We start from the raw sequence: 23,012 nt of genomic DNA, 5'->3' as shown, positions 1-23,012 counted from the left end.
CTCCCTCTCTCTCTGCCCCTCCCCTGCTCATGCTCTGTCTCTCTCTGTCTCAAAAATAAATAAAAATTAAAAACAAATTTTTTTTAAAAGAAAACAAGCAAATTCTTGGGGCATACTTAGTGCTTTTTTCTGGGTTCACGACGGTATGAACAATGGATTGCATCAACGGTCCCAATTCTTCTCTTTGTCCTGTGACTTTACCTTCTCTCCCCAAAGACCAGAGTATGTTGCCCTACCTGTTGATTCTGGGTTTGGCCTTATAATTTGCCTCCGTCGATGGGATGGAAGGATAGACGTGACAAAACACTTATGCTTCTACTTACCCTTCTGCCATCTGCCTGAGAGGGCGTTGCTTCGGCTAACCCACTGTCCCCGCAGGCAGGTGAAAGCCACAAGAAGCAGAGCGGACACGGCTAACGTCCCAGCCAGGCTCAGCCCAGAGCGGAGTCCCCATCCACCCCGTATATGCACGAGCAGAGCATCCTGCCCCTCAGAACCCTCCCACCCCCCTGCCCCTGCCCAGCGCGGGGCTATCACGGCAAATGGCTGTTTCTCGAAGCCACTGAGCGTTGGGCTGTTTGTGTGCAGCAAAGTCTAACTGGGTCAGGTGTTCTTTGGCATCTCTTGCAGAGCGTTGCACACACGTATTCGGTTCAATAAATCGGTGTCACCACCTTGACCGTTTTCGTTCGGTAAAAATAAGTCATCTGCTCCCCAGTTTGCGACCCGACCCACCCAAACTGTCCGACACACATTTCAGTTTTGTGCAAACAGGCTTTGCAACATGGCAAACTTTCTCTTTTCTGTTTCTCAGTTTTCATATGCCCTACATTCTGGTTAAGCCCATGTCCCGATTTTGCTATGATAGAAAGACTGCTTGCGGTCAGTCCATCTCCTGCATTTGTGTTTGCAATTGTCTGTAAATTGTAGATCATCATTCCTTACAAAGGTATTAGCTGCAATGGAGCTCTTAGATGGAACAGACAGGTTTTCTTTTCTTATCATACAGTTCTCCTAAGAAAAGTGTTTAAGGATTGTCTTAAACTTTTAATTTTTTTAAAATGTTTTTATTTATTTTTGAGACAGAGAGAGACAGAGCATGAGCAGGGGAGGGGCAGAGAGAGAGGGAGGCGCAGAATCCGAAGCAGGCTCCAGGCTCCGAGCTGTCGGCACAGAGCCCGATGCGGGGCTCAAACTCACAGACTGTGATCATGACCCGAGTTGAAGTCGGACGCTTAACCGACTGAGCCACCCAGGCGCCCCTGTCTTAAACTTTTAAGTAGGACTATTGGTGTATAAAAATTCATGGATTCTACGATTTCAAAATGGAAAATAAAAGTCATGTGTTTTATTTTACCTCCCATTTAATAAAATCCAAAATAAGTAACTGGAAAAATGGAATTAACTTTTAAGAATCACAAATTCAGTAAGAGAGAAGTATGTGATATGTATAATTTACTTAAAAATATTTCAGTAGAGGCGCACCTGGGTGGCTCAGTCAGTTAAGCGTCCAACTTCGGCTCAAATCATGATCCCACAGTTTGTAGGTTCGAGCCCCGGGCTCCGTGCTGACAGCTCGGAGCCTGGAGCCTGCTTCAGATTCTGTGTCTTCTTCTCTTTCTGCCCCTCCCCCGCTCTCTCTCTCTCACACACACACGCTCTCTCTCTCTCTCTCAAAAATACATTAAACATAAACATTAAAAAAAAAAAAAAGCCAAACTGGTTTAGGCTTGGCCTTAGGGGAAATATTTTGTAATTAAAAAAACATGTGAATACTGTAATACCAAATTTAATAGAATTGCACCCCTAGACACAGATGGGGCACATTTCAGGCACTCGGAGTCTGTTACTCATCGCTGTACACGGTACAGCGTGTCTGCTTAGTACCGGGAGACAGGAGCACCGAAAAAGAGTCCCGACCGCATGGCCCACAGTTAGAGCTAAAATGACAATGTGTTTTTGATTAATGATATTTCTCATCATGAAGTAGATCAGGGGTCAGGAGCCACATCCCCCTGCTGCCTGTTTTTGTCGACAGAATTTTACCAAAACATGGTCCTGCTCATTCCTTCACGTACTGCCTGTGTCCGTTGTCACAAACTGCAGAGCAGAGTGGCCGTGGCAAACACCCCGTGGCCTGCAAAGCCCCAACTCGTAACTATCTGGCCCCTTGCAGAAACGTTGCTGACCCCTGACACAGACAGCTTCAGTTTCTGGTCATGCTACTTTCTCAAAAAACTCCCATTCACTTTGAAGTCATGGGACTGGCTTGCCTTGTGTTTTTTATCAGTTCTAAAACGAGTGGCACTTTTAGGAGCGTTCTGGGAGCTCCTGGGTGGCTCAGTTGATTAAGCGTCTGACTCTTGATTTTGGCTCAGGTCATTATCTCACGGTTTGTGGGATCGAGCCCCATGTTGGGCTCTGCACTGACAGTGTGGAGTCTGCTTGGGATTCTCTCTCTCTCTCTCTCTCTCGATATAAATAAACTTAAAAAAAGGCATATTTTGTTGGCGTTATTTTTTCATTTGATGTTAAACCTCAGAGTTTATAGAAAACCCAAAGACACATCACCGAGAAGAGGGGAGGAGGGGTCTTGTGGTGATCAAAAGAAGAGGAAGTAGTGGGAGAAGACAGGGAATGAAGTAGCAACGAGGCCGTGTCCTCTGCCTCGGAAAAAAAACCCGCCCAATTGCCTTTTCTGCCCTTTTCTGCTGCTTAAACACCCCAGCTTTGTTCTGACCTCAGGACCTTTGCACGGACTTTTCCCTCAGGAACGAGGATGGTTCCTACTCCTCACTCAGGTTTCAGGTCAACTGTCACCTCCTTGGGAAGACGTTCCTGACTGTCCTCTCCCTACTCCCAAACCACACACACACACATGCACACACACACACTCACGCACACGCGAACACACACACACCCTAGAAAACATCACCCCTTGTTTTATTTTCTTTACATCACTCCTTAATTGAAATGATCTCCACTCCAAACACCAGGAGAGAAGGACACACGTGTGTCTCACTCATCGTGTGCCCTTACGCACATCCCGGGTCCCAAAGGGAAAGGATGTGGAGTGAATTAATGGGCAATTAGCAGTCACATGACAATTACTAAGTCCTAGGTCTCTGCTCCTGTCCCCACCTGCTGAGGCTCACAGTGCAGAGAATCAAGGCAAAGGCTGAGGGGACAGCTATTCACAGCCTAATCATTTTCTTTACCTCCTATCAATTTGGGGAATGTCCGCTCTTGGCCGGGCACTAGAGCCTGTGCCCTCAGGAAACTTACGGTTCAGGGGGAGAAAGTCACTAAACCCGTAAGAACTGCATGTGCCAAGGGGCCGTCCAGCGTGCCCAGGAAACACTCGGGAAGGTCACCTCGCCTCACCTGCCCACGTGGGGAGCCGCCTCTGAGAGGGGGACTTCCAACCAGAGGCCTGAAGGGTGGGAAAAATGTAAGCGGCAGTGCAGGGACAGGTAGGGGACGGTCCTCCCCAGCAGGGGAGCGCGGTGGTACCTGAGGAACTTCAGAAAGGCCTTCGCCACAGCGTTTGAGGCCAGTGCTAGTGGGGAGTGGGCGAGTCCTGTCCCCCAGGCTCTCCGGAGGGCCCTGGAGGGTGCAGCCTTCGGCCAGCCAAGGGGGACGTGGGGTGACACCCTGTGAGCCCCTGCGGATCTGGCTCTGCTCCGACCCCTCCACGCGGGGCGGTCGCAGCAGGGGAAGGAAGGCAGCGCCTGCCCTTGGCAGAGACAGCTCTCTTTCCGGTTTGCAGATATCTCCTGGGAGCACACAGGTCGGGACGGAGGAGGTTCCTGGGCCGCGGGTCCTGCCCGGCAAACACCAGAAAGGTCCCGGACCTATCGGGACTAGCTGTTCAACCTGTCCCTTGGAGCCCTGCACACCGGAGGCCACGGTGGTTCTTAAAAGAATGAAATACTTCTTGGGGCGCCTGGGTGGCTCAGTTGGTCAAGCATCCGACTTCAGCTCAGGTCACGATCGCACCGTCTGTGAGTTCGAGCCCTTCTTTGGGGCTCTCCGGGGGTGGTGTGGACAGAGCCTGCTTAAGATCCTTTCTCTCCGCCTCTCTCTGCCCAACTCTCTCTCTCTCTCTCAAAAATAAATAAACTTAAAAAAAAGTATGAAATATTTCCATTCTTAGTGATTGGGAGATAACGGTCCCCTGAGCCCCTGTGCCGAGTCCCCACATCTGTCGGCCCAGCTTGCCTGCCCAGCATCCCCCAGGACCTGATCCCTTGAACCCCAGAACTAAAGGGGTGACCTTGGCACAGCAGGGGAATTGTCTCAGATTGGCCAGTGCCCATGCTGTAGGTATCGACAAATGGTTTTGTTGTCCCGCCTTCTGCGACGGCTTGGTGAGGCCTGGAGCTCGCTGCCCCTCCCCTGCCTGTCAAGATGCGTGCCTACCAATTTGTTGAGCCGCTGCTGTGTCTCCTAGTGGGCCGGGTATGGGGGGCAGGGTGATAGTCAAAGATGGCGAGCAGGGTGCAGCCCAGAGGGTTCTTCACTGTCCTCCCTCTGGAGCGCCCACAAGGATGTGGCCTGAGCCTAGCGATGGAAACTGAGAGTCTCCACCTAGCGAAGTCCAGCAAATGTTAGCCCCTGACTCCTCGGAATGGAAGTGAACAAAGCCAGGTTATAAATGAGTTTGGGAGCAACCCCGTGGTTCCTCTTCCTGGGCGGCTCGAGGCAGCACATTGAAAAGGGCAACCAGCCGCCTCTTTTAGGTCGCACTTTGGTTTTTACCAATTGGCGATATTTGGGGTGCTCACGGCCACTGTTCTTTCAGGCTTACTGGTTTTCTCTCCGCATCTCTCTCTAACCAGTCGCTGCGGGAACTCTACGAACGTGCTCCGAGGAGGAGGTTTGCTTGTGCACCTGCTATTACACGGGGAAATACGCATTTGTTGACCTCCTCCTTGTGTGTGGGGTTGGGGGGGGGGTGATCATCCCAAAGCCCCCTGGGACCCATGGCCCTCCCGGTACAGTGAAGGCACAGTCAAGGGGAGACTTCAGGTTAGGTTCAGCCGAGGGGACACCCCCGCAGATCGGGAGGGGGCGAGGAGAGGAAGATCTGGGCATTTATTCTGTCTCCTCTGTTTTGTTATAGAGGGTTGGCGATGTCGCCACCTGTGGCCACGCAATCAGGACGTGGACTTTCCGGAGGTGCTCTCTCCTGGCCGTTCCATTGCTACTTCGTCCCCTGTGCCTGCAGGCTCGAGGGAGGGGGGCCTGAGGCGCTTCGTGGTCTCTGTCCTACCCCCTTAAGCCCTGCCCACACCTTTGTAAAGAGTCCCTTTATTAGATTTTCCTTAAATTTCCCGTTTTGAGGGTGCTACCCAGTCCTGCTGGGGGCCTGACTGCTAAGGAGCTGAGCTGTAGAGGGGGGGACAGGTGTGGGGGGACAGGTGCTCCGAAGGGCTACGGGGTGTGTCTGTGATGACGCCTGCATGGCACCATTTAGCTCGGTCAGAACCGCTGTCACTCCAGGAGCTAATGAGCAGTGTCCATGCCTGGCTTCCCCAGGGTGGCGGCCGAGTCCGCAAGGGCCACCTCGAGAAAGTGCCACAGAGCGGGCAGCGGAAGCAACAGGAACTCATTTGTTCTCAGCTCTGGAGGTAGAAGCAAGATCAAGCTGTTGGCACGGTTGGTTTCATTCTGGGGCTGCTCTCCCCTCCCTGGCTAGTAGGTGGCATCTTCTCCTCCTACGTCTTCACCTTGTCTCCCCTCTGCATGTGTCTGTGTCTCAGTCTCCTCTTTTTTTTTTTTAATTAAAAAAATTTTTTTTAATTTATTTTTGAGACAGAGAGAGACAGAGCACGAGCAGGGGAGGGGCAGAGAGAGGGGAGACACAGAATCCGAAGCAGGCTCCAGGCTCCGAGCTGTCAGCACAGAGCCCGACGTGGGGCTCGAACTCACGGACTGTGATCGTGACCTGAGCTGAAGTCAGACGCCCACCCAACCGACTGAGCCACCCAGGCGCCCCTGTCTTAGTCTCCTTTTAAAGAGACCCGCCACTGGGGCGCCTGGGTGGCCCAGTCGGTTAAGCGTCCGACTTCAGCTCGGGTCATGATCTCCTGGTTTGTGAGTTCAACCCCCCTGTGGGGCTCTGTGCTGACAACTCCGAGCCTGGAGCCTGCTTCGGATTCTGTGTCTCCCTCTCTCTCTCTCTCTCTCTCTCTCTCTGCCCCTCCCCTGCTCGTGCTCTGTTTCTGTCTCAAAAATAAACTTAAAAAAAAAGACACCAGCCCTCTTGAATTAGGGCCCACCTCTATGACATCATTTTACCTTAATTGCCCCTTAAAAGACTAGTCTCCAAATACAGTCACATTCTGAGGTACCTGGGGGTTAGGGATTCCACATATGAATTTCGGGGGGACACAATTCAGCCCACGAGAGGCTGTAAGCCCCTTCAGGTCAGGGACGGCGTCCTTGAAGCTCCGTGTGCCCAGGTGCCCAGTTCCTGCTTATCTTTTGCTGAGTCATCTAAAGCCAGTCCCTTCCCCTGGAGATCCCTCCTCTGCAGGGTGGGGGACGGCTCTCAGCCTGTATCAGTCCTCTACAGGGGACGAGGTGACATCCTGCCCTTCTCCTGTTTGCCTTTGGGGATGGCCATGCTCCATCTCAGGATCCGGCAGCTGCCAGTCCCAGGGGCCTGGCCAGGTGACAGCTTGTGCGTGGGTCACCTTTCACCTTTGCTTGGAGCTACGGAGGGACGACCCAAAACAGCCACCTGGTGACAGTGGTCCGGGAGAGTTAGCTCTGAGTGGAACAGGGTGACCCCCATCTCCCTCTGTTCTCGTCTCTCATCACGACCACACGATCGTGTGTCTAGCCTGCTGGTTCCTGCCCTTCCGCCTTTTGCCCAGGCTGTTCCTTCTGCCTGGAGCAGTCTGCCGGCTGAACACCCCAACTCCCCTTGAGTCATGCCTTCTCGTGGTCTTCTGTGACGCCTCACGCTGGGTTGCGTCCTCCTGGCCGTTAGTCCCAAGCTCTTCTCTCTTCCGCACGCGGCACGTACCCTGCTCCCCTCCTTGTGCACCGTTCCCTCTTCCGGGTTATGAAATTCTGGAGGAATGACGCTGTGACGTCTTTCGTGTGCCCTTAGAGACCACTTTTGGCCACTGGTGAGCACCCCGTAAATGCTTTAGGAGTGAACGAAGGAACAGACCATTTTTTTATAAGGAATTCCTCCCAAATGTTACTCAGCAAACATCCTGACAGCCCTTTCACTTCGTTACGATAAATGGTTGTTTTGCTACCGACTGGTTTAGCCATGTGGGCTCAGATCATCCTCTGACGGGGGGGTGATGGGTGGGGAGGGGCGAGGCAGGTGGACAGAGGTGAGTCAGGTCCTGCGCTGGCCTGTGCGAGTGCCCTGTTCCACAGGGAAGACAGGTGCCTTAGCAGGTATGGCACAACACGTAAGAGTCATGGCAAAGGGCTGTGAGAGTCACTAACTCTGCCTGCGGAGTAAAGAAGGCTTCACAGAGCAGGGGATATTTGGTCAGGGTTTTGCAGGATGTAAAGGAGTCCAACGGGTGGAGAAATGTGGGGAAACTATTCTAGACATTTACAAAGGCCTGAGAGAGTTCTAAAGAGGCCTGGCTTCCTTAAGAAATGGTGACTTGGCGGGAGGGTGGGGGTGGTGGCGCCTGGGTGGCTCAGTCGGTTACGTGTCCAACTTCGGCTCAGGTCGGAATCTCACGGTTCATGAGATGGAGCCCCGAGTCAGGCCCTGTGCTGACAGTTCGGGGCCTGCTTGGGGTTCTCTCTCTCCCGCTCTCTGACCCTACTCGGCTTGCCCTCTCTCTCTCTCTCTCTCTCTCTCTCAATAAATAAATAAATAAAACGAAAAGCACAGTGGTGACTGGTTAGGTGAGGTGAAGCTGGTCCTGTTTGACATGAAGTAGTTGCTTGTACTGAAACGACAGGTGCACTGGGGGGACCTCCACCCCTCCCTCTGGGGCCTCCCGTTCCACCAGCACGTGAGCTGTGAGCCTGTGAGCAACCAGCCTGGGTTTGCGGCTGAAAAGGTGCACATGAGAAATGGAGAGAACTGTATCAGAGCGGGGAGTCTCCTGTCTCCTCCTCTCCCTCCAGCGTCCAGTGAGGCAAGGCAGAAGGCTGGCGGCCCCAGTACTGGCACTTGAACTTGGGCTCAGCGTTCGCAGAAAAGCAGCCAGCCGCTTCCAGTGGGGCCTTGGCTCTCCGCAGCCCGCCCCGCGGATGCTGTGCGAAACCGTGGGGCCTAGGCGAGAGCCCCGGGGTCGGTCAGGCCTGCAGAGTCAGTGGAATGTGGCCTCTCACAGCGAAGCTCTGGGCGGGGCGGCTCCGGCCGTGACCTTTCACTAATTAGGTTTCCTCTCCCACTGCCGCTCGCGCCACACTGCGGGCTAAACACATAGCCCACTGCTTCTCGTCCCTCCCGGCCTGCTCTGTCCACTCCGCGGGGACTCAGATGAACGACGGCTTCTCCCCGTCCGACGCTGCTGGGCACTTGTTCCCTGGAGAGTCCTTTGGAAGCTAAAGAGGGGGCGCCTGGGGGGCTCAGTCGGTTAAGCGTCCGGCTTCGGCTCGGGTCATGATCTTGCGGTTTGTGAGTTCGAGCCCCGGGTCGGGCTCTGTGCTGACGGCTCGGAGCCTGGAACGTGCTTCGGATTCTGTGTCTCCCTCTCTCTGGGCCCCTCCCCCACTTGCGCTCTCTGTTTCTCAAAGATGAATAAACATTAAAAAAATTAAAAAAAAAAGAAGAAGCCGAAGGGGATGATGGAGAGGCCATGCAGAAAGGCCTGGGATACTTGCAGGGCCCTGTTTCCAATCCTGAGACGACACTGTGAAAGTCCTATAACGCTTTGTTCACTGTTGTCTCCCTGCGCCCTATGAGGGTGGCGAAGGCTGCGTGAGACATAAACCTCAGAGGGCTTAGGAAATTCTAGAAGATCGGGCCCACGTTGTCACCAGCATTTACTTGGTTTCATTCCCACCATTGTGGCAGCAGCTAGAAGCTTCACGTCCACAGCGCGTCCCCCTGGTGATCATATTTTCTGGGGCTCGTGAAAGTTGATCACGAGAAGGCTCACTAAAGGGGACTGGGGGGGGCAGGGAAGGGGGAGCCACACAGGTCAACGTCGGTTACAAAGGAGTGTCAGTTACAGGGAAAGATGCGCGTGGTCTCCCACGGGAGATCGGCCACGGCTTCAATGCAGCCCTGAGAGACCCTCACGAGCCCTGAACCCCTGCCTTCCTCCCGTGGACCTTCCTTCAGAAAGACCCCTCCCAACTTCATCCTTCTTCTCCGAAAAATAACATTCCTCTCTTCCGTTTGTGGGACTTGCCTGTGGTCTGGCCGGAGCTTGCTCATCCCGAATTGCAATTCTCTGCTATTCCTGAACAAACCCATTTTCGCTGGTAAAAAAGGCTGTCTTACTTGTAAGGTTAACAGCCCCAAAGGGTGCGTGTGGTCTGAGAGGTGCACGGACCATCGGGACGAAGGCCTGCACGGAATATTTGACTCTGGGATGCTTGGGGGAACACCCGCTTCCTTCCACCTCCAGGGGCCCCTGCGTGATCCCCTCTGCGGTCAGACCCTCCCTGGCTCGTCCTTCTTGGTGCCGTTTGCTCCTGCTGCTGCTTCTGGAGCTGCCTCCTGGCCTGTCTGCTCTGATCCAGATTCCAGTCACCCTGAAGGCCTTTGCCAGGTTCCTTCTTTCTTCGTCAGTAAGCTCCCCCTTGGTTGGAAGACAGCCCGGAGCCCAGCCAGAGGCCTATCTCTCTCATTCCCCTTCTGCTTCTGAGAAGCAAGCTCTGCGCCCCACCTCAGGCAAAGGTGAGTGATGTCCCACGTCTGTAACCTATTGCTGTCCGGCAAAACCTCCAATTTCTCTCAATTTCGTGGGCTGACTAGGCTCAGCCAGTGGTTCTTCTGTGCCACGTGCAGTAGCCAACTTCCCTCACGTGGCTGCATTGGCTGGGGTGCAGCTGGGACTTGAATGTCCAGCAGAGTCTCTTGTTCTCTGGCTTTTCTCGCCACGTGACCTCCGTGTCTGGTATTCTAGCATGAGCTTCCTTGCAGCCTGGTGGCCGGCATCCAGGGAGACCCGGTGGGCAAGTGCCGATCCGGCCTTCGCTAGTGTCCCGTGGGTCAAAGCAAGTCACAAGGCCAATCCCCAAGTCAGTGTGGGAGGGGGTCACACGAGCATGTGATTGCAGGGAGGCATGGTTCATTGGGGGGCCACTGTTGGAGGACTTCCCACAGACACTTTACAAGTGTCCTTTCTGTTGGGCCTTTACAAGAACAGTGAAAACAGTGCATACCTGTGTGGCTCCAGGGTCTGGTGGCTTAGCCTCAGTGGTTCCTTTCTACACTTTCCTCCCCACAAGACCTTGCACAAAGGGCCAGCCCCTCTACAAAGACGTTCTGCACGTTTGCAGCTGGAAGCGATGGCTGGGTACCGGAACCTCCTCCGGGGGCTTTTTCAGGCCTCAGTTATGAGGAGTTTCAAAACAGTATTAGGATCTTTCGTCGTTGTTGCTGACGTGGGCCCGAGAAGCCATGTAGTTAATCCCTGGTCCCCCAGCACCGCCATGTAACAGGCGAGGGAGCTGAAATCCACAGACCTTAAGTGACACAGTGGGTTGGTGGCAACGCCTGGATCACCACCCCAGCCCCTGACGCTCTGTCCAGTGCGTTCCTCTGTATGCCCGGTGCCTGGTGTTGCTTTTTCTTTTGTCCCAGATGGACCGAAGCTACTTGGCCCAGCACAGCCACCACGGTGCTCACGGCACTTCCGGACCTTTGCCTCATTTGCCTCTCACAATTTTCCGATGTGGGATCAACACCTCTGCTGCCCAGAGAAGGACAGCACGGCGCAAATGTGTCCCAAGTCCTACAGCTCCTGTCTGACACAGCTAGGACCGGAACTCAGAGCTGGGCCTCCAAATCTCCTCCCTCTCCTTTCTTCCCTAAAAAAGCATTCTGTTCACATGGACGGACATGCAAACTGTTTCAGAGGAATGTTCAGTGGAAACTAAGTCTCCCAGTGAGCCCAGATCCCTAGTTACAGACATCCTCACGACGCTGTCCGCTGCATCCGGTTTCTTTTCTGTATTTGCAGAGATTCTCTATGCATGTGTAATCGTGTTCATGCAGATCTTATCAAAACTGTTCACAAATGGTAGCCTGGTCCACACACCGTCCTGCAGGCTGATTTTCACTCAGTGGTGTATCTTGGAGGGCACCCCTTACCCATCTCTCTCTCTCTCTCTCCTTTCATTCTTTGAAACAGTGTTTCCATGTTGGGTAAGCCAGCTCTGTAGTCAAGGACGCGCAGATGCCTGTGCTTCTTCATAATCTCTTTTTTCTCTCTTCTAAACATTTACAACAGTGCTGCTCACACCACAGCCACAAAAGAAGTGTTTAATTATGCATTGTTCCTTTTCTTCACCTCCTGGGGCCACCCCCAGTGTGCACCCCTCCCCCCAGTCCCTTCCCTTCACTCCACAACTGTTTATTGGGCCCCTGTGATGAGCCTGGCACTCTGTTAGCCTCTGGCAGTGCTCCTGCTTTTCCTTCTTGTTGCTGGGATCCAAGGCCACACATACCCCCTTCTTTTACATGGCCCAGTTACTGCTGCTTGTGGATGGCTGGAAGAATGTTTATTATACTTATACAGCCTTTGGCTTTTTTGTAAACTATTCAAGCACAACTGATAAAAACTTAAAACCTTACAAATCCTATCTCCTTAAACAGGCACACATTTAGCCAAATTACCATTTCAGTATAACTTCTAATATAACTTCTAATATATGTCTCATGTAACTTCTCTTGAATGCTTTGAACACAAAAGTTTTTACTGTACCCTTGGCCTATTTGTAAAAATCATAATGATTGATTTGACTGATTTTTTTTTTTTTTTTTTTGTTATTGCTATCAAACTTATTTTTGTACTTTTCCAGGATTGCAATATCAGACCCAAAAGAGAGAGGTTATCTCTTTCCCAGGTGCATTGAAATCACAGCTTTGGGGTCCCTGACTGTTGGGATTTTTAATTGGAACACAGAATCCTTCAAGGTGACTCAAAGGGGAGCAGGTGTTTGCTGGTTGGGGTGCCCTCTCTCAGATCAGGTTCAACTGTCATGTCAGCAGGACTTACCAGCCAGTTCGTGTACAGTAGATCTTCATGTACGGAAAATCTCAGATCCATCATGTTCTGCCTCAGTTTACAGCTAACTTCATTACGCATCCATAGCATTTTGCTGTACTTGGTAGGGCCACATGGCAGCGGAATCTGTTAGCCGTTCTCCTAGGACATTTGCCTAATCCATTAACGTGCGACACCAATCACTGACTCGCTGGCCTTGACCAAGCCCTTCCTGGTTTGGGTACAGTTTTGACTCTTTCTGGAAATTTTTAACACACTCGTAGTAAACTTACCTGCTTATACAGATGTATCACTTCATAAACAGATGTGGAGAACTTCAAGTAAGAACAGAACCCCATATATGCCAAATGCACCCACTTATGAAACTGTTCTATTTTTACCCTTTCTTGAATTATAATACACTTTGTAATTACACCTGACTTTTCCTTTTTTATCATTACAGTCTCACGCCTTTCAGAGGCTCAACTTGTTCTCGTAGGTCAACCACCATAGACCTGGCTCCTTTTTGTGACGTGCAGGGAAGAGGGACCACCTCGTTCTCTGAGCTGACCGCTGCCTTTCAGCAAGAGCCCAGCACACTTTTTGCGGCATCCTGGTTTTCTGGCGATAGCATGGTGTTTCAGGACATTCCAATTTTCCCTGCTCCCAAACGCAGACTCAGCTTCTTTGAGGGAGCCCTGGCTACTGCTAATGAAAAATACTATTGAGATCAATATTTAGGGGCTGCGGGTACAGGCTGACTGGTGAGGGGGCAGCACCCGATGGCCACAGAAAAGACAGAACTCAGAAAACATGTTCCTAAGGTCATAATTTTGTTCACACTGAGACTGCTCATATCGTTCTAAATATTACTACCCCCTTTTCTTATATACAATTTTAAATGGATTTTTCTCTACGGCGTGCCTATTTAGATTTTTAATACGTCACTCAGACTGTGATTATCCCCAGCTCTGATTTTATCGTTGCTGTGTGCCTCAAGGCCCATTATTTGGAGGTCACCTGTATGTATCCTTTATCTAAACCTGCTTTCAAGAAGTGTCTCATAAAATTATGTATATATTCTCTTTTCATGTAAATGGATATTTGTCATGTAGATATGAGATATAATTATAAAATTATTGACACAAATATATTCAATTACAGAGATTACTTATTATGTAACTAAAAGCCATTTCATGTTCGCTGATAAACTTCTTGACACAAATTCTTTCACGTGCCAGCCTCGAGGGGCTGATTGCCACCAAAGGGCCAGCTGGGAAGCTAATCGCCTCTGGGAACCATTGTGGAAGTAGGGTGCCATTAATTATATAATTTTGAGCAATTTATACTTAATTCTACTAGTGTTTCTTCAATAATTGAAGCCATTTTGAGATATTACTGGCAAATGAGAAGAATAAAGATGTTTGCTCGTTGAAAATGTGCAAATCCAGCAGAGTGATGGCTGAGCTGGGATGGACTGATTTCTCCACTTGCAAATCTGGTCCCATAGAAAGGGGAGTCTTTGTTGTTTCCATATGCTTGTGGCCAGGCCAGTTTTCAGTAATGATACATGTTCAGTGAATTTTCTTTGGACAGAGACGGAAGAAAATGCTATGAGAATAAAAGAGAAAATCGTAGCTGTCCAAATAATGAACTCGGGACCGTCACCCGTAACTCACAACTTCTTCTTCTTCTTCTTTTTTCTTTTTTTTATTTTGACATTGTTAATATTCTGAGGCAACTTGGTTTTCAGATAAATTCTAAATTGCTTCATTTCCAAAATTCATTTTGGTCACAACATCCAGGAACAATCCATCTTCTAATCAATAACTGACATTTAAATGCACCTGCAAGAAAGCAACCCAGCGCGAAACCAATATTGTCGGCAACCAGAACAACCCTAGTTTCCTGACAGACATTGATTCACAGCAAAATAGCGATTATTGTAAATATTTATAGTTCTAAAAGGAAAAGCTCATTAGTGCAGCGTGTTGAGATTCCAAATGAAATCGGTGATGGGCTCCACCTAGCCATTTATTTGTGAGGTAGGATGCGATGGGTGTGTGGCAGCAACCTTGGAAGAGCAGTAACCTTCCAAGAGTCTTGGAATTGGCTCTTTGGGGGCACGGTGGGTAGTTTGGGCACGCCTCTGGTGGTGACGTGGTAGAATGGGAAGAACACCCGGTGGGGAGCGACTAGTTCCACACCTGGGTCTTCAATGGCTTGCTGTGTGATCTCAAAAAGCCACATAACCTCTCTGAGCGTTGCTTTCCTCATCTAGAAAAGAACAATAATCATGTCTGTCCAATTGAACATCCCTGGTTGTTATAATGATGAAAGAAAAGGGTGGGGGAAGGAGATATCTCTGAACATATATTTAATGGACTGGGCAAATGAATGTGGGGTCTCATAAGGACTCTTTATCTCTCAAGAACAGGGTTAAGGAGCAAGACACATGGTTCCGGAGAAATTTGATGCGTCACCCTAAAGCTCAAGGTCCCTGGGAGTTTTACTACTGAAACGCAGGTGACCCTGGGAACGAATGTGTTGCTCATTCAATACTACTGTGCAGTAGGAGCTGGGAAACCAGCATGAGAGAGAGAGAGAGAGAGAGAGGGAGAGAGAGAGCGCTCCGAGTGGCCTCTGTCCACCTGGTGTAGCTCAGGGACAGATAAATAACTGTCAGGGTCGTTTCTAGTTTCGGAGCCGAAGGGGCGACCTAGGCGAGATGGAGGTTAAGTTCGTGTCAGGCAGTGACATTGCTATGTAGAAAACAGGGACTTAGGATGGTTACTTTGGACGGGGTGGTCGGGGAGGGCCCCCGTGGAGATGTCACCGGAGCACTGATCCGAGGCAAGCGGCAGAGCGGGTCCCCTCCGCATCAGAAACCGAAAACAAGGTCATCACATCTCAAGCAGACTGGCTGCTTGCAGAAGGAAGGCTGCGCGCCAGACTCGGGAACGGGAGCGAGGCGTGCTCACACGCAACTGAGACTTTGTGCGGGACACTCAGGTCGGAGGGCAGTCGCTTTCCCGAGGTGGCTCCAGGCTGCTGAATTCTGGCTGCACCACCCGGACTAAATGGAGCCGGGTACCCCCAGCGGAGAGCATCCAGCTCTGCTACGGGGACGCTGCAAGCAACCCTGGAGAGGGAGGCAGGCTGTAACCTCCCCGACTGACTATTTAGTAAACTCACACCCAGGGAAGTTAAGCCGCTGTCCCAGATTAGTTAGTAAAGGGCAGAACGGGAACAGGAACCCAGAACTCTCCTTGCACGTCTAGCCCGGTGGCTCCACGTCAGGTGAGTCCAAGGATGCACAAGCAGGTAGATCTGCTGGCTCCGGGCACAAATGGGAAGACTCCCAATCCTGCGATCCGTACTCCAGGCCTCTCGTTAGCTCCTTCCCAGGAATGGCTCAAAAAGCGGAGCGGTGGAATCCCCGGAGCGGGGTGCCAAGCGCGGCCGCCGGCCCGGAGCATGCGCACTGGCCCGGCCCAGCCTAGACGCGCTCCGCGCTGGGGGAGGGTCACCCGAGGCTGACGTCCGCTACGCCGGCGTCAGCGCCCCGTGAAGAGGAGGGCGAAGACTCCATCCGCCATGTTGGATGCCGCAGATTCGCCATAACCTCGCCGGCTCTTTTCTTAAAAAAATAAAAATAAAAAGCGAAGCATCAGCGGGGCGCCCCGCCTTCTCGGTCGGCGCGGGAGGGGGCCCGGAAGAGCCCGAGGCTTTTTTTTCCTCCGCGGTGGGGGCGTTGCCATGGAGACGCGGGCGGCAGGTGAGCCGGGCTGGGGGTTGGGGTGGGGATGAGGTGGGGGTGGGGCACGGCGCGGCGCGCGGGAAGCCGTTTGGAGTTTGGAGTCGGGAAGAAGCGCGCGGGCCGCCGGGCGGCGGAGGGATCCGCGGCCCAGGGCGGAGAGCGGACGTAGCGGCGTCCTTCGACGGCACGTTCAGTCGTTGGTGGTATCCCGCCGCCTCGGGGTTTTATTTAGAAAAAGCCACGAGAGAGCCAGCCGGAGAGCGAGTGAGGGGAAACTGCGCGCGCGCGCGGGAGAGGCCGTTTCCAGGGCGACGGGGAGGGCTGGGCGCGCGCCCCGGAGACGGAGCGCAGGCGTCCTGGTTGGCGGGAGGTTCGAATCCCGGCCTGTCAACTCTGGCCAGCGGCGCCCGGCTGGGGCCTCCTTCTTGCCGAGCCTCAGTTTCCTCCCCTGTGAAATGGGTAGCTCCTTTAGACCCATGTAGAGACAGGGTTCGACCGAGCTGCTGCAGGAAAGCTTTGTGCCCTGTAGAGGGAGCCGTAAACGCCAGGGAGTAGCGTTGTTGCTGCTGGTAGCGGTGCGGCAGGCAGTGATAGATTATCCTTTGCCCGCTACCTGCCGCCCAGCTCCTGAGGGGCCCTGTTCCTCACCCTCTGAAGTTAAACTCCAATGCCACCTCCTCCAGGCAGCCCTCTTTGGCTTCGCCGCCGGACCAGCCTCTCCGCAGACTGGCCCCAGTAGGTGTCGGATCTAACGAGACCCTTAACCTTGAGCACCTGTGGTTAACAACATGGTCCACACGCCGGCGCTGACCTCAGGCTTTTTGCTGCTCGGTTCTCCGGGCAGTTCTAATTCGTGTGTCATTTGCCGATGAGGGACAAAGGTTCAGAGAGGTCAACTGCATACAGCTTGAGAATGACAGAGTTGAGGCCTTAAAATTAAGTCCTCTTCCTCCAGTTTGGGATGCAATCCAGACTCGTGCGTGCCTGCCAGGCTGTACTTCCGTCCCCCCATTGGTGCTTGGCCTCCGGTCCGTGCTCGGGCCGCACTTAGCCAATGAGCCCACAGATCTGCCTCTTCCAGTCCTGTTTCCTTGCCGAGCCCGGTGACCTTTCAGAAATGCAAACTTCATGGCAAGGGGCTTACGCTCCACAACTGTCCAGTCTTGGCTTCATCAGAGCCTGGCCGCTGTACGGAAGCATCGGTAGTGAGCGTCCCCAGCTGAGCCTGGAGAAGACACCCGAGCTTATGTGTGCTGGCCATGGGGTCCGCTCCGCCAGCACCCCGGGGCACTCTACTCGGCTTCTTTGGTTGAAGCCAGAGCCTTGCATGGCACCACTCTCTGCATGCCAGGGTTGGGTAGAGAGCCGTAGACCCTTGGTCCCTCCTCATCCTGTAGTTGTGTCAGATCCTCGGGTGTGTGCAGTGGACCCAGAGCGAGTGGTGGGGTCAGGCTCCCCCGAACTGCGCCTGCATGCTGTCTTAACCTGATGACAGCTTGGTTTGTCGCCTCCCAAATAATTCCGCTTGGGCTGATGCACAGAACGAACTGCCCACGTCTCCTGTTTTGGAGTTGACCCAACAGTGTTTGAAAAGAAACCTGGGCCTCTGTTGCAGTTTCCTTCAATTTCCAGCTGTAATAAACAGAGGAGATCATGTTTCTAAATGTATCAATGTCAACTTGTGATCAGTTAATTTCTTTTTAAAATTTTTTAAAATTTATTTATTTTTGACAGAGAGAGAGAGAGAGAGAGAGAGAAAGAGAGAGAGAGGGAGCGTGTGAGTACGCAAGCAGGGGAGAAGGGCAGAGACAGAGTAAGACACAGAATCCGAAGCAGGCTCCAGGCTCCAAGCTGTCAGCGCAGAGCCTGATGCAGGGATTGAACTCATGAACCCTGAGATCATGAGCTGAACTGAAGTCACACGCTCAGCAGACTGAGCCACCTGGGCACCTCATGATCAGCTAATTTCTGAAGAGAGTTTCCTGTTTTGCCTGGTTTTTAGGTTAATTTAGGGGAAGCAGTACAATAAATGATAGCAGGATGATTACCAGGATGGACTTGCCTGTGGTCTGGGCAGGCTTTTGGTCTACACCCGCTGAGATTGTCATCCCAGTCAATTGCAGATCTATTACACATCGCTCCCTTCTCAGCCTTTCTCATTTACCTGGTAAAATGGTTCCTGTTTCTTTTCTCCCCTTACCTTATAATTTACGTAACAACTTTTCAAAGATAGCTGTCCTTAAGTAGAATTAAGTTTCTGCCTAGGGCAAGGGCAGTCCAACAATTAGGTGTATCGAAAAAGACTCTCCTTAATTGCATTTCCTTTTATAGATAGTTTCCTCCTTGCCGCCTCTGAAAATCTCCCCATCAAGCGGGGCCAATTTAATTAGGTAGAAGGGACTTAGCTTAGAGTTAAGTTTTCTCTTTGTTCTCAGCTGTTTATCCTGTTAAAATTTCACTGTCTCTGAAAATTTTCAAGGGCAGGTGTCAACCTTAGGAGCGGGAACCATTGGGAGGGTGGGAAGAACAGGGTCCCGAGATCTGTTAGTCGCCAGATTCCTGACCTGAGGGAAGTCACATGACTCTCAGAACCCCTGTGCTGTCCCTCCTCCTGCAAAAGGAGACTTAATCCTGTCCCCTGCTCAGGGCCTGGTGCCCTGTGGCTGCTGGTGGAACTCTGGTATTTATCCCTTTTCAACCCAGACCCCATCTCTCCCTTGTAAAGCCTAGTGTGTTGTTTGTTATCTCCTTGCTGCTTGAAAACAGTTGTGGTTGGAAAGGCTCAGTAGGCTTTAACTTTTTAAACATATTTTGTTAATGTTTATTGTTGAAAGAGAGAGAGAGAAAGCCCACCAGCAGGGGAGGGGCAGAGAGGGAGACACAATCCAAAGCAGGCTCCAGGCTCTGAGCTGTCAGCACAGAGCCCCGTGTGAGTCTTGAACTCACGAACCGCGAGATCGTGGCCTGAGCCAAAGTCGGACCCTTAACCGGCTGAGCCACCCAGGCGCCCTTGATTGATTTTTAAAGGACAAAAAAAAAGTGGGGCACCTGGGTGGCTCAGTCAGTTAAGCATGAGACTTCGGCTCAGGTCATGATCTCACAGTTCGTGAGTTCGAGCCCCGCGTTGGGCTCTGTGCTGACAGCTTGGAACCTGGAGCCTGCTTCGGATTCGGTGTCTCCCTCTCTCTATGGTCCTCCCCGCTCATGCTCTGTCTCACTCTCTCTCTCTCTCTCAAAAATAAATAAACATTAAAAAAACTTAAAAAAAAATAAAAGGAAAAAAATAATCTGTGAGTGAAGCCCATAGACATATTAACCATTTATTACAGATTTGAAGTCCCTCTCTTTTTGTCAGTGAACATAAAGTATATAATCAAATTTGCTAGTGAAAAGATCACACTCGGCATATTAACGTAAAAAGGATTTTAAATCTGGTAACAGACTTTGCTTTGTTCTTTCACATCGTGTAACAACTGGAGCTGCAAAGCCTTGGACTCTGGAATCTGGCCCCTGGGTGCCCAGACTGGCTCCGGGCTGAGGCGGGGTGGGCAGGGTGGGGGCCTGGCTTTGGAGCTGCTGTTGGCTTTGCAGAGGGTGGGGGGAACCTCTCAGCCACGGCCCCTGGAAACAAGGAGCAGAAGGCTTTGGGAGCAGTGTTCTGGAAATGGGGTCTTGGATGTCCTGGCACCTCGTAGGGTGCCTTCCTTACGGCTTCCTTCTCCGTGTCAGACCTTCTCTTTGCTTCTCTGCCCCTTAGGACCTTTTCTTTTCCTTCCACCCCCTCCCCTTTTTTTTCCTCCTTCCTCCTTTTTTTTTAATTTAAAAAAATTAAAAATTCTTTTCCTGCCAAGGGGATTCCTGGGTCCACTTAGATGTTTGTGCCCAACTTTGTGCCAGGAGCTGGGGACGTAAAGTATGACACACTGTTTCCTTCTGAGGCTCTCACGCAGTCCTAGCAGTTGGAAAACCCGTTCCCTTAGGAGAAAGTGCCAGGTGCTACGACGGAAGCGAGCCCCAAGAATCAGGGCTTCAGAAGGGGTGCCCCCGGCCCAGCCAGGGGATTCTGGGAGGGCTTCCTGAAGGAGGAGGTGCCTGAGCTGCAACTTTCCGGGTGAGCGGAGGGGTACCGCAGAGGGCTGTGTGGTACAGAGACACAGATGTGACCCAGCCACAGGCGTGCTCTGGGTGACTAGGTGAGCACTGGGGCGGGAGCCCGGGCTGCGGGTGCTTGAGGTCTGTGGTGAGGGTCTTTGGAGGGGCAGAGAGCTGTTGGGACTTGACGGTGGAAACTTTGGGGAATGAGAGCAAAAGGGGGCCTGCCAGTTTGCCTGTTAACAGCTGCCTGAGGTCAGTGTTCTTGAGGTGCAGAAATACACAGTGAACATACAGACCTTAAGTGTGCGCTGTGACCACCCATGTTACCTGCGCCCCTGACAACATCCGGAACTTTTCCCTCACGCCAGAAAGTTGCCGTTTGCCCCTTCCCACCCGATTCTTGCCCTTCACCCCAAGCAATCGCTGGTCCGAGTAATGTTGCCAGAGATAAACTACTTTTTGAAGCATATGCGAGAATTCTTTGGTATCTGGTGTCTTTCAACTCAGCATAAAGTTTCTGAGACCCAGGGCTTTGTCTCTTTATTTTCCACTAGCATTCCATCGTACGGATGTGCCACAGCCTGTTTATAGGATCACCGTCTGAGCTCATTTCCAGTTTTTGGTTGTTGGGAAAAAGCTGCCACGGACATTCTTCTGCAAGGTTTCTTGTAGACGTAGATTTGCATTTCTTTTGGGTAGCGGAGCGGCCGGCTTGTAGGGCAGAGGTATATCTAACTTTTTAAGAAATGTCCAAATAGCGTCCTGGAATTGTTGTGCCATTTTGCACCCCCGTCAGCAGGTGTAGGAGAAATACGCCTGCCGCACAGGCTCAGCCACATTCAGTGTTTAATTTTTTTTCCTTTGATCTATTTTAACATCTCATTTAACTTGCATTTCCTTGATGATCAGTAATACTGAGTACTTTTTTTTTTCCTTTTTGTGCTTATCTGCCATTTGTATACCCTCTTTGAAGAAATGTCTGTTTAAATCTTTTGCCCATTTCAAGCATTGGGTTGCTTGTCTTTTTAATTGTTGACTTGTGGGAGTTTGAATGAGTCCTTTGTCTTACGTATGTGTTGTGAATATTTTCTCCCAAGCTCTGCTTGCTTATTAATCTCATTAATACTATCTTTTGTTCAGCATAAGCTTGTAATCTTAATAAAGTCTGAGTTACCATTATTTTTGCTTTATAGGGAGTACTGTTTGTATCCTCTCTGAGAAATGTTCTCCTACTTTAAGATCATGAAGATATTCTCCTAGGTGTGTTTGTTTATTTATCTTTTTTTTAAAGCTTTATACTTCTTTTAGGTTTAGGTGTACCATCTATCTCAGATTAGTTTGTGTATGGTGTGAGGCAGGGATCCTGATCCCCGGTTCCCCCTCCCAGTGTGGATGGGCAGTGTTTCCAGACTCCTTTGTTAGAAGAGACTTTTCTTTCTCCATTGGATTATTTTCGTTCCTTTGTTGAAAATCATGTGTGGTTCCATCTCTGAGCTCTCTGGTCTTTTCCATTAGTACCACACTGTCTGGATTACCATAGCTGTATAGCAGTTTTTGAAGTTAGAAAGAATATAAAGGAGGACATTTCTCGGAGGGTCAAAATGCAGGCCAGAGCGAGACCCGTCATTAGGTGCCCTTGTCGTGAGGCCCAGGGTTGATGACACTCATTCACCCCAAGGCAGTGGCTGTGGGAATAGAGGTTAGGGCAGGTTCAGCGAAATAGCTGAGAGGGAAAACCTTTGGGACCGGGGATTGATTAGGTTTTACCTTTGAGACCAACAAGCCTTCCTTCTGTGTTTGCTTTTAGGGAAGGAGGAGTAAAGAACCTACCAGGCATAGGGATGTGAAACTTCCCAGGCTTTGTACGTGCAGTGCTGGTTCATGATTTTCAGTTCCTTCCTGTGGTGGTGCAGAGAAGGCCTTTTGAATTCTCCCTGTTTTTATTTCTGAGTTGGGCCGGGGGGCTGGTGCAGAGCTGGTGCAGACCCTTCCTGGGGACTGAGTCCCTGCTCCCCCCACTTTGAAGAGTCCCCTGAGGCAGACTGTCACGTGCAGCCCTGGTTGCTCTGCCCTAGGAGGGCCCTGTGGCTCTGTGTTGGGAGCCTCTGGGGGCTCTGGGACTCTGTCCTGCCCGGGAGTGAGCCCTGCCCCCGACATTCCTCCCCTGGCCACAGGCAGGGAGCCAGGCTCGGTAATGCAGGGCGTGGGGGCACTGGGATTGAAGTGGGTGGAAGTCCTGCCCTGCTCTTCAAGGGACAGGGACCCTGGCAAGTCACTGAGCCTCTGTCTCTTTGTGTATAAACGTGGTTCCTGTCGTGAAGGTTTGGGAACACGCCTGGCGTACGGCAGGTTACTTTCCTTTCTTCCACCATCCATCTTTTCGTTCTTTCCCTCTCTCCTCGTTTTCCATTCCACTCTTCCTCTCTCAAGCCTCACCTTCTTCCCCTGACCGGCTTGTACGTTCCAATAGTGTCATTGAGAATTAAATGCATAATGAGAGGGGTTTGTAATATTTGTGTAATAATCCACAATAAAACATGATACAGTGGCTTGATCCTCTATTAATCGTGCAGTTGCTGGGGGAATAAGATGGGATCTGGTAATGATAACAGTCATTTCTGCAGACCTGCTCAGTCAGGTGCTTCACATCTCTGATACAGTTTTTCTGCACAAAAGCCATGCGGAGCGGCCGCATTCTCTCTGCTTTGCAAACGAGGAAGTAGAGGCCCAGGCTTGTTAGGGGGAGCTGAGTGGGTAACCCAGCGTTTGGACCAGCAGCAGGGCATACTTTGGGCCTGTGACCCCTTGGAGGGTCTCCTTCCAGGTGCTCTGTTAGGACCTTGCCTACTTCCAGAACCTGGGCCTGGGCCAGGCTGTGGGTGAAGGTCCGGGGTCTGCTCTTTAGGCCTGGCAGCTGGGGGAGATCTGGGTCACCAGAGAGAAGAGGAACCTCTTCCTGCAACTGCTGACACGTATGCAGTCCTACTGTGTGCACGTGG

At 51.4% G+C, this 23,012-nt stretch overlaps 1 protein-coding gene across 6 annotated transcripts in view; it reads left to right on the top strand.

The window, feature by feature from the left end:
* The window catches only part of ZFAT (zinc finger and AT-hook domain containing), a 351,032-nt gene that overhangs the window by 85,170 nt on the left and 242,850 nt on the right, over positions 1–23,012 (top strand). For 3 of the 6 annotated variants that reach the window (XR_005796642.1, XM_040494480.1, XM_040494481.1), the window contains exon 1: positions 15,695–15,936. The exons of 1 other annotated variant lie outside the window; for it this stretch is intronic. Coding sequence is in view for 4 of the 5 variants with exons in the window: in XM_040494480.1 (XP_040350414.1) it covers positions 15,918–15,936 (19 nt within the window). In the remaining variant the exon portion in view is untranslated. Of the gene's footprint in view, positions 1–15,694; positions 15,937–23,012 lie in introns of those variants that run through there. 2 more of the 6 variants (XM_040494476.1, XM_040494477.1) reach the window with 2 other exon arrangements.

Source organism: Herpailurus yagouaroundi, unplaced genomic scaffold (assembly GCF_014898765.1).
Source record: "Herpailurus yagouaroundi ecotype Mexico unplaced genomic scaffold, PumYag 186, whole genome shotgun sequence".
NCBI lineage: Eukaryota > Metazoa > Chordata > Mammalia > Carnivora > Felidae > Herpailurus > Herpailurus yagouaroundi.
This window is presented reverse-complemented; position numbering and strand designations above follow the sequence as displayed.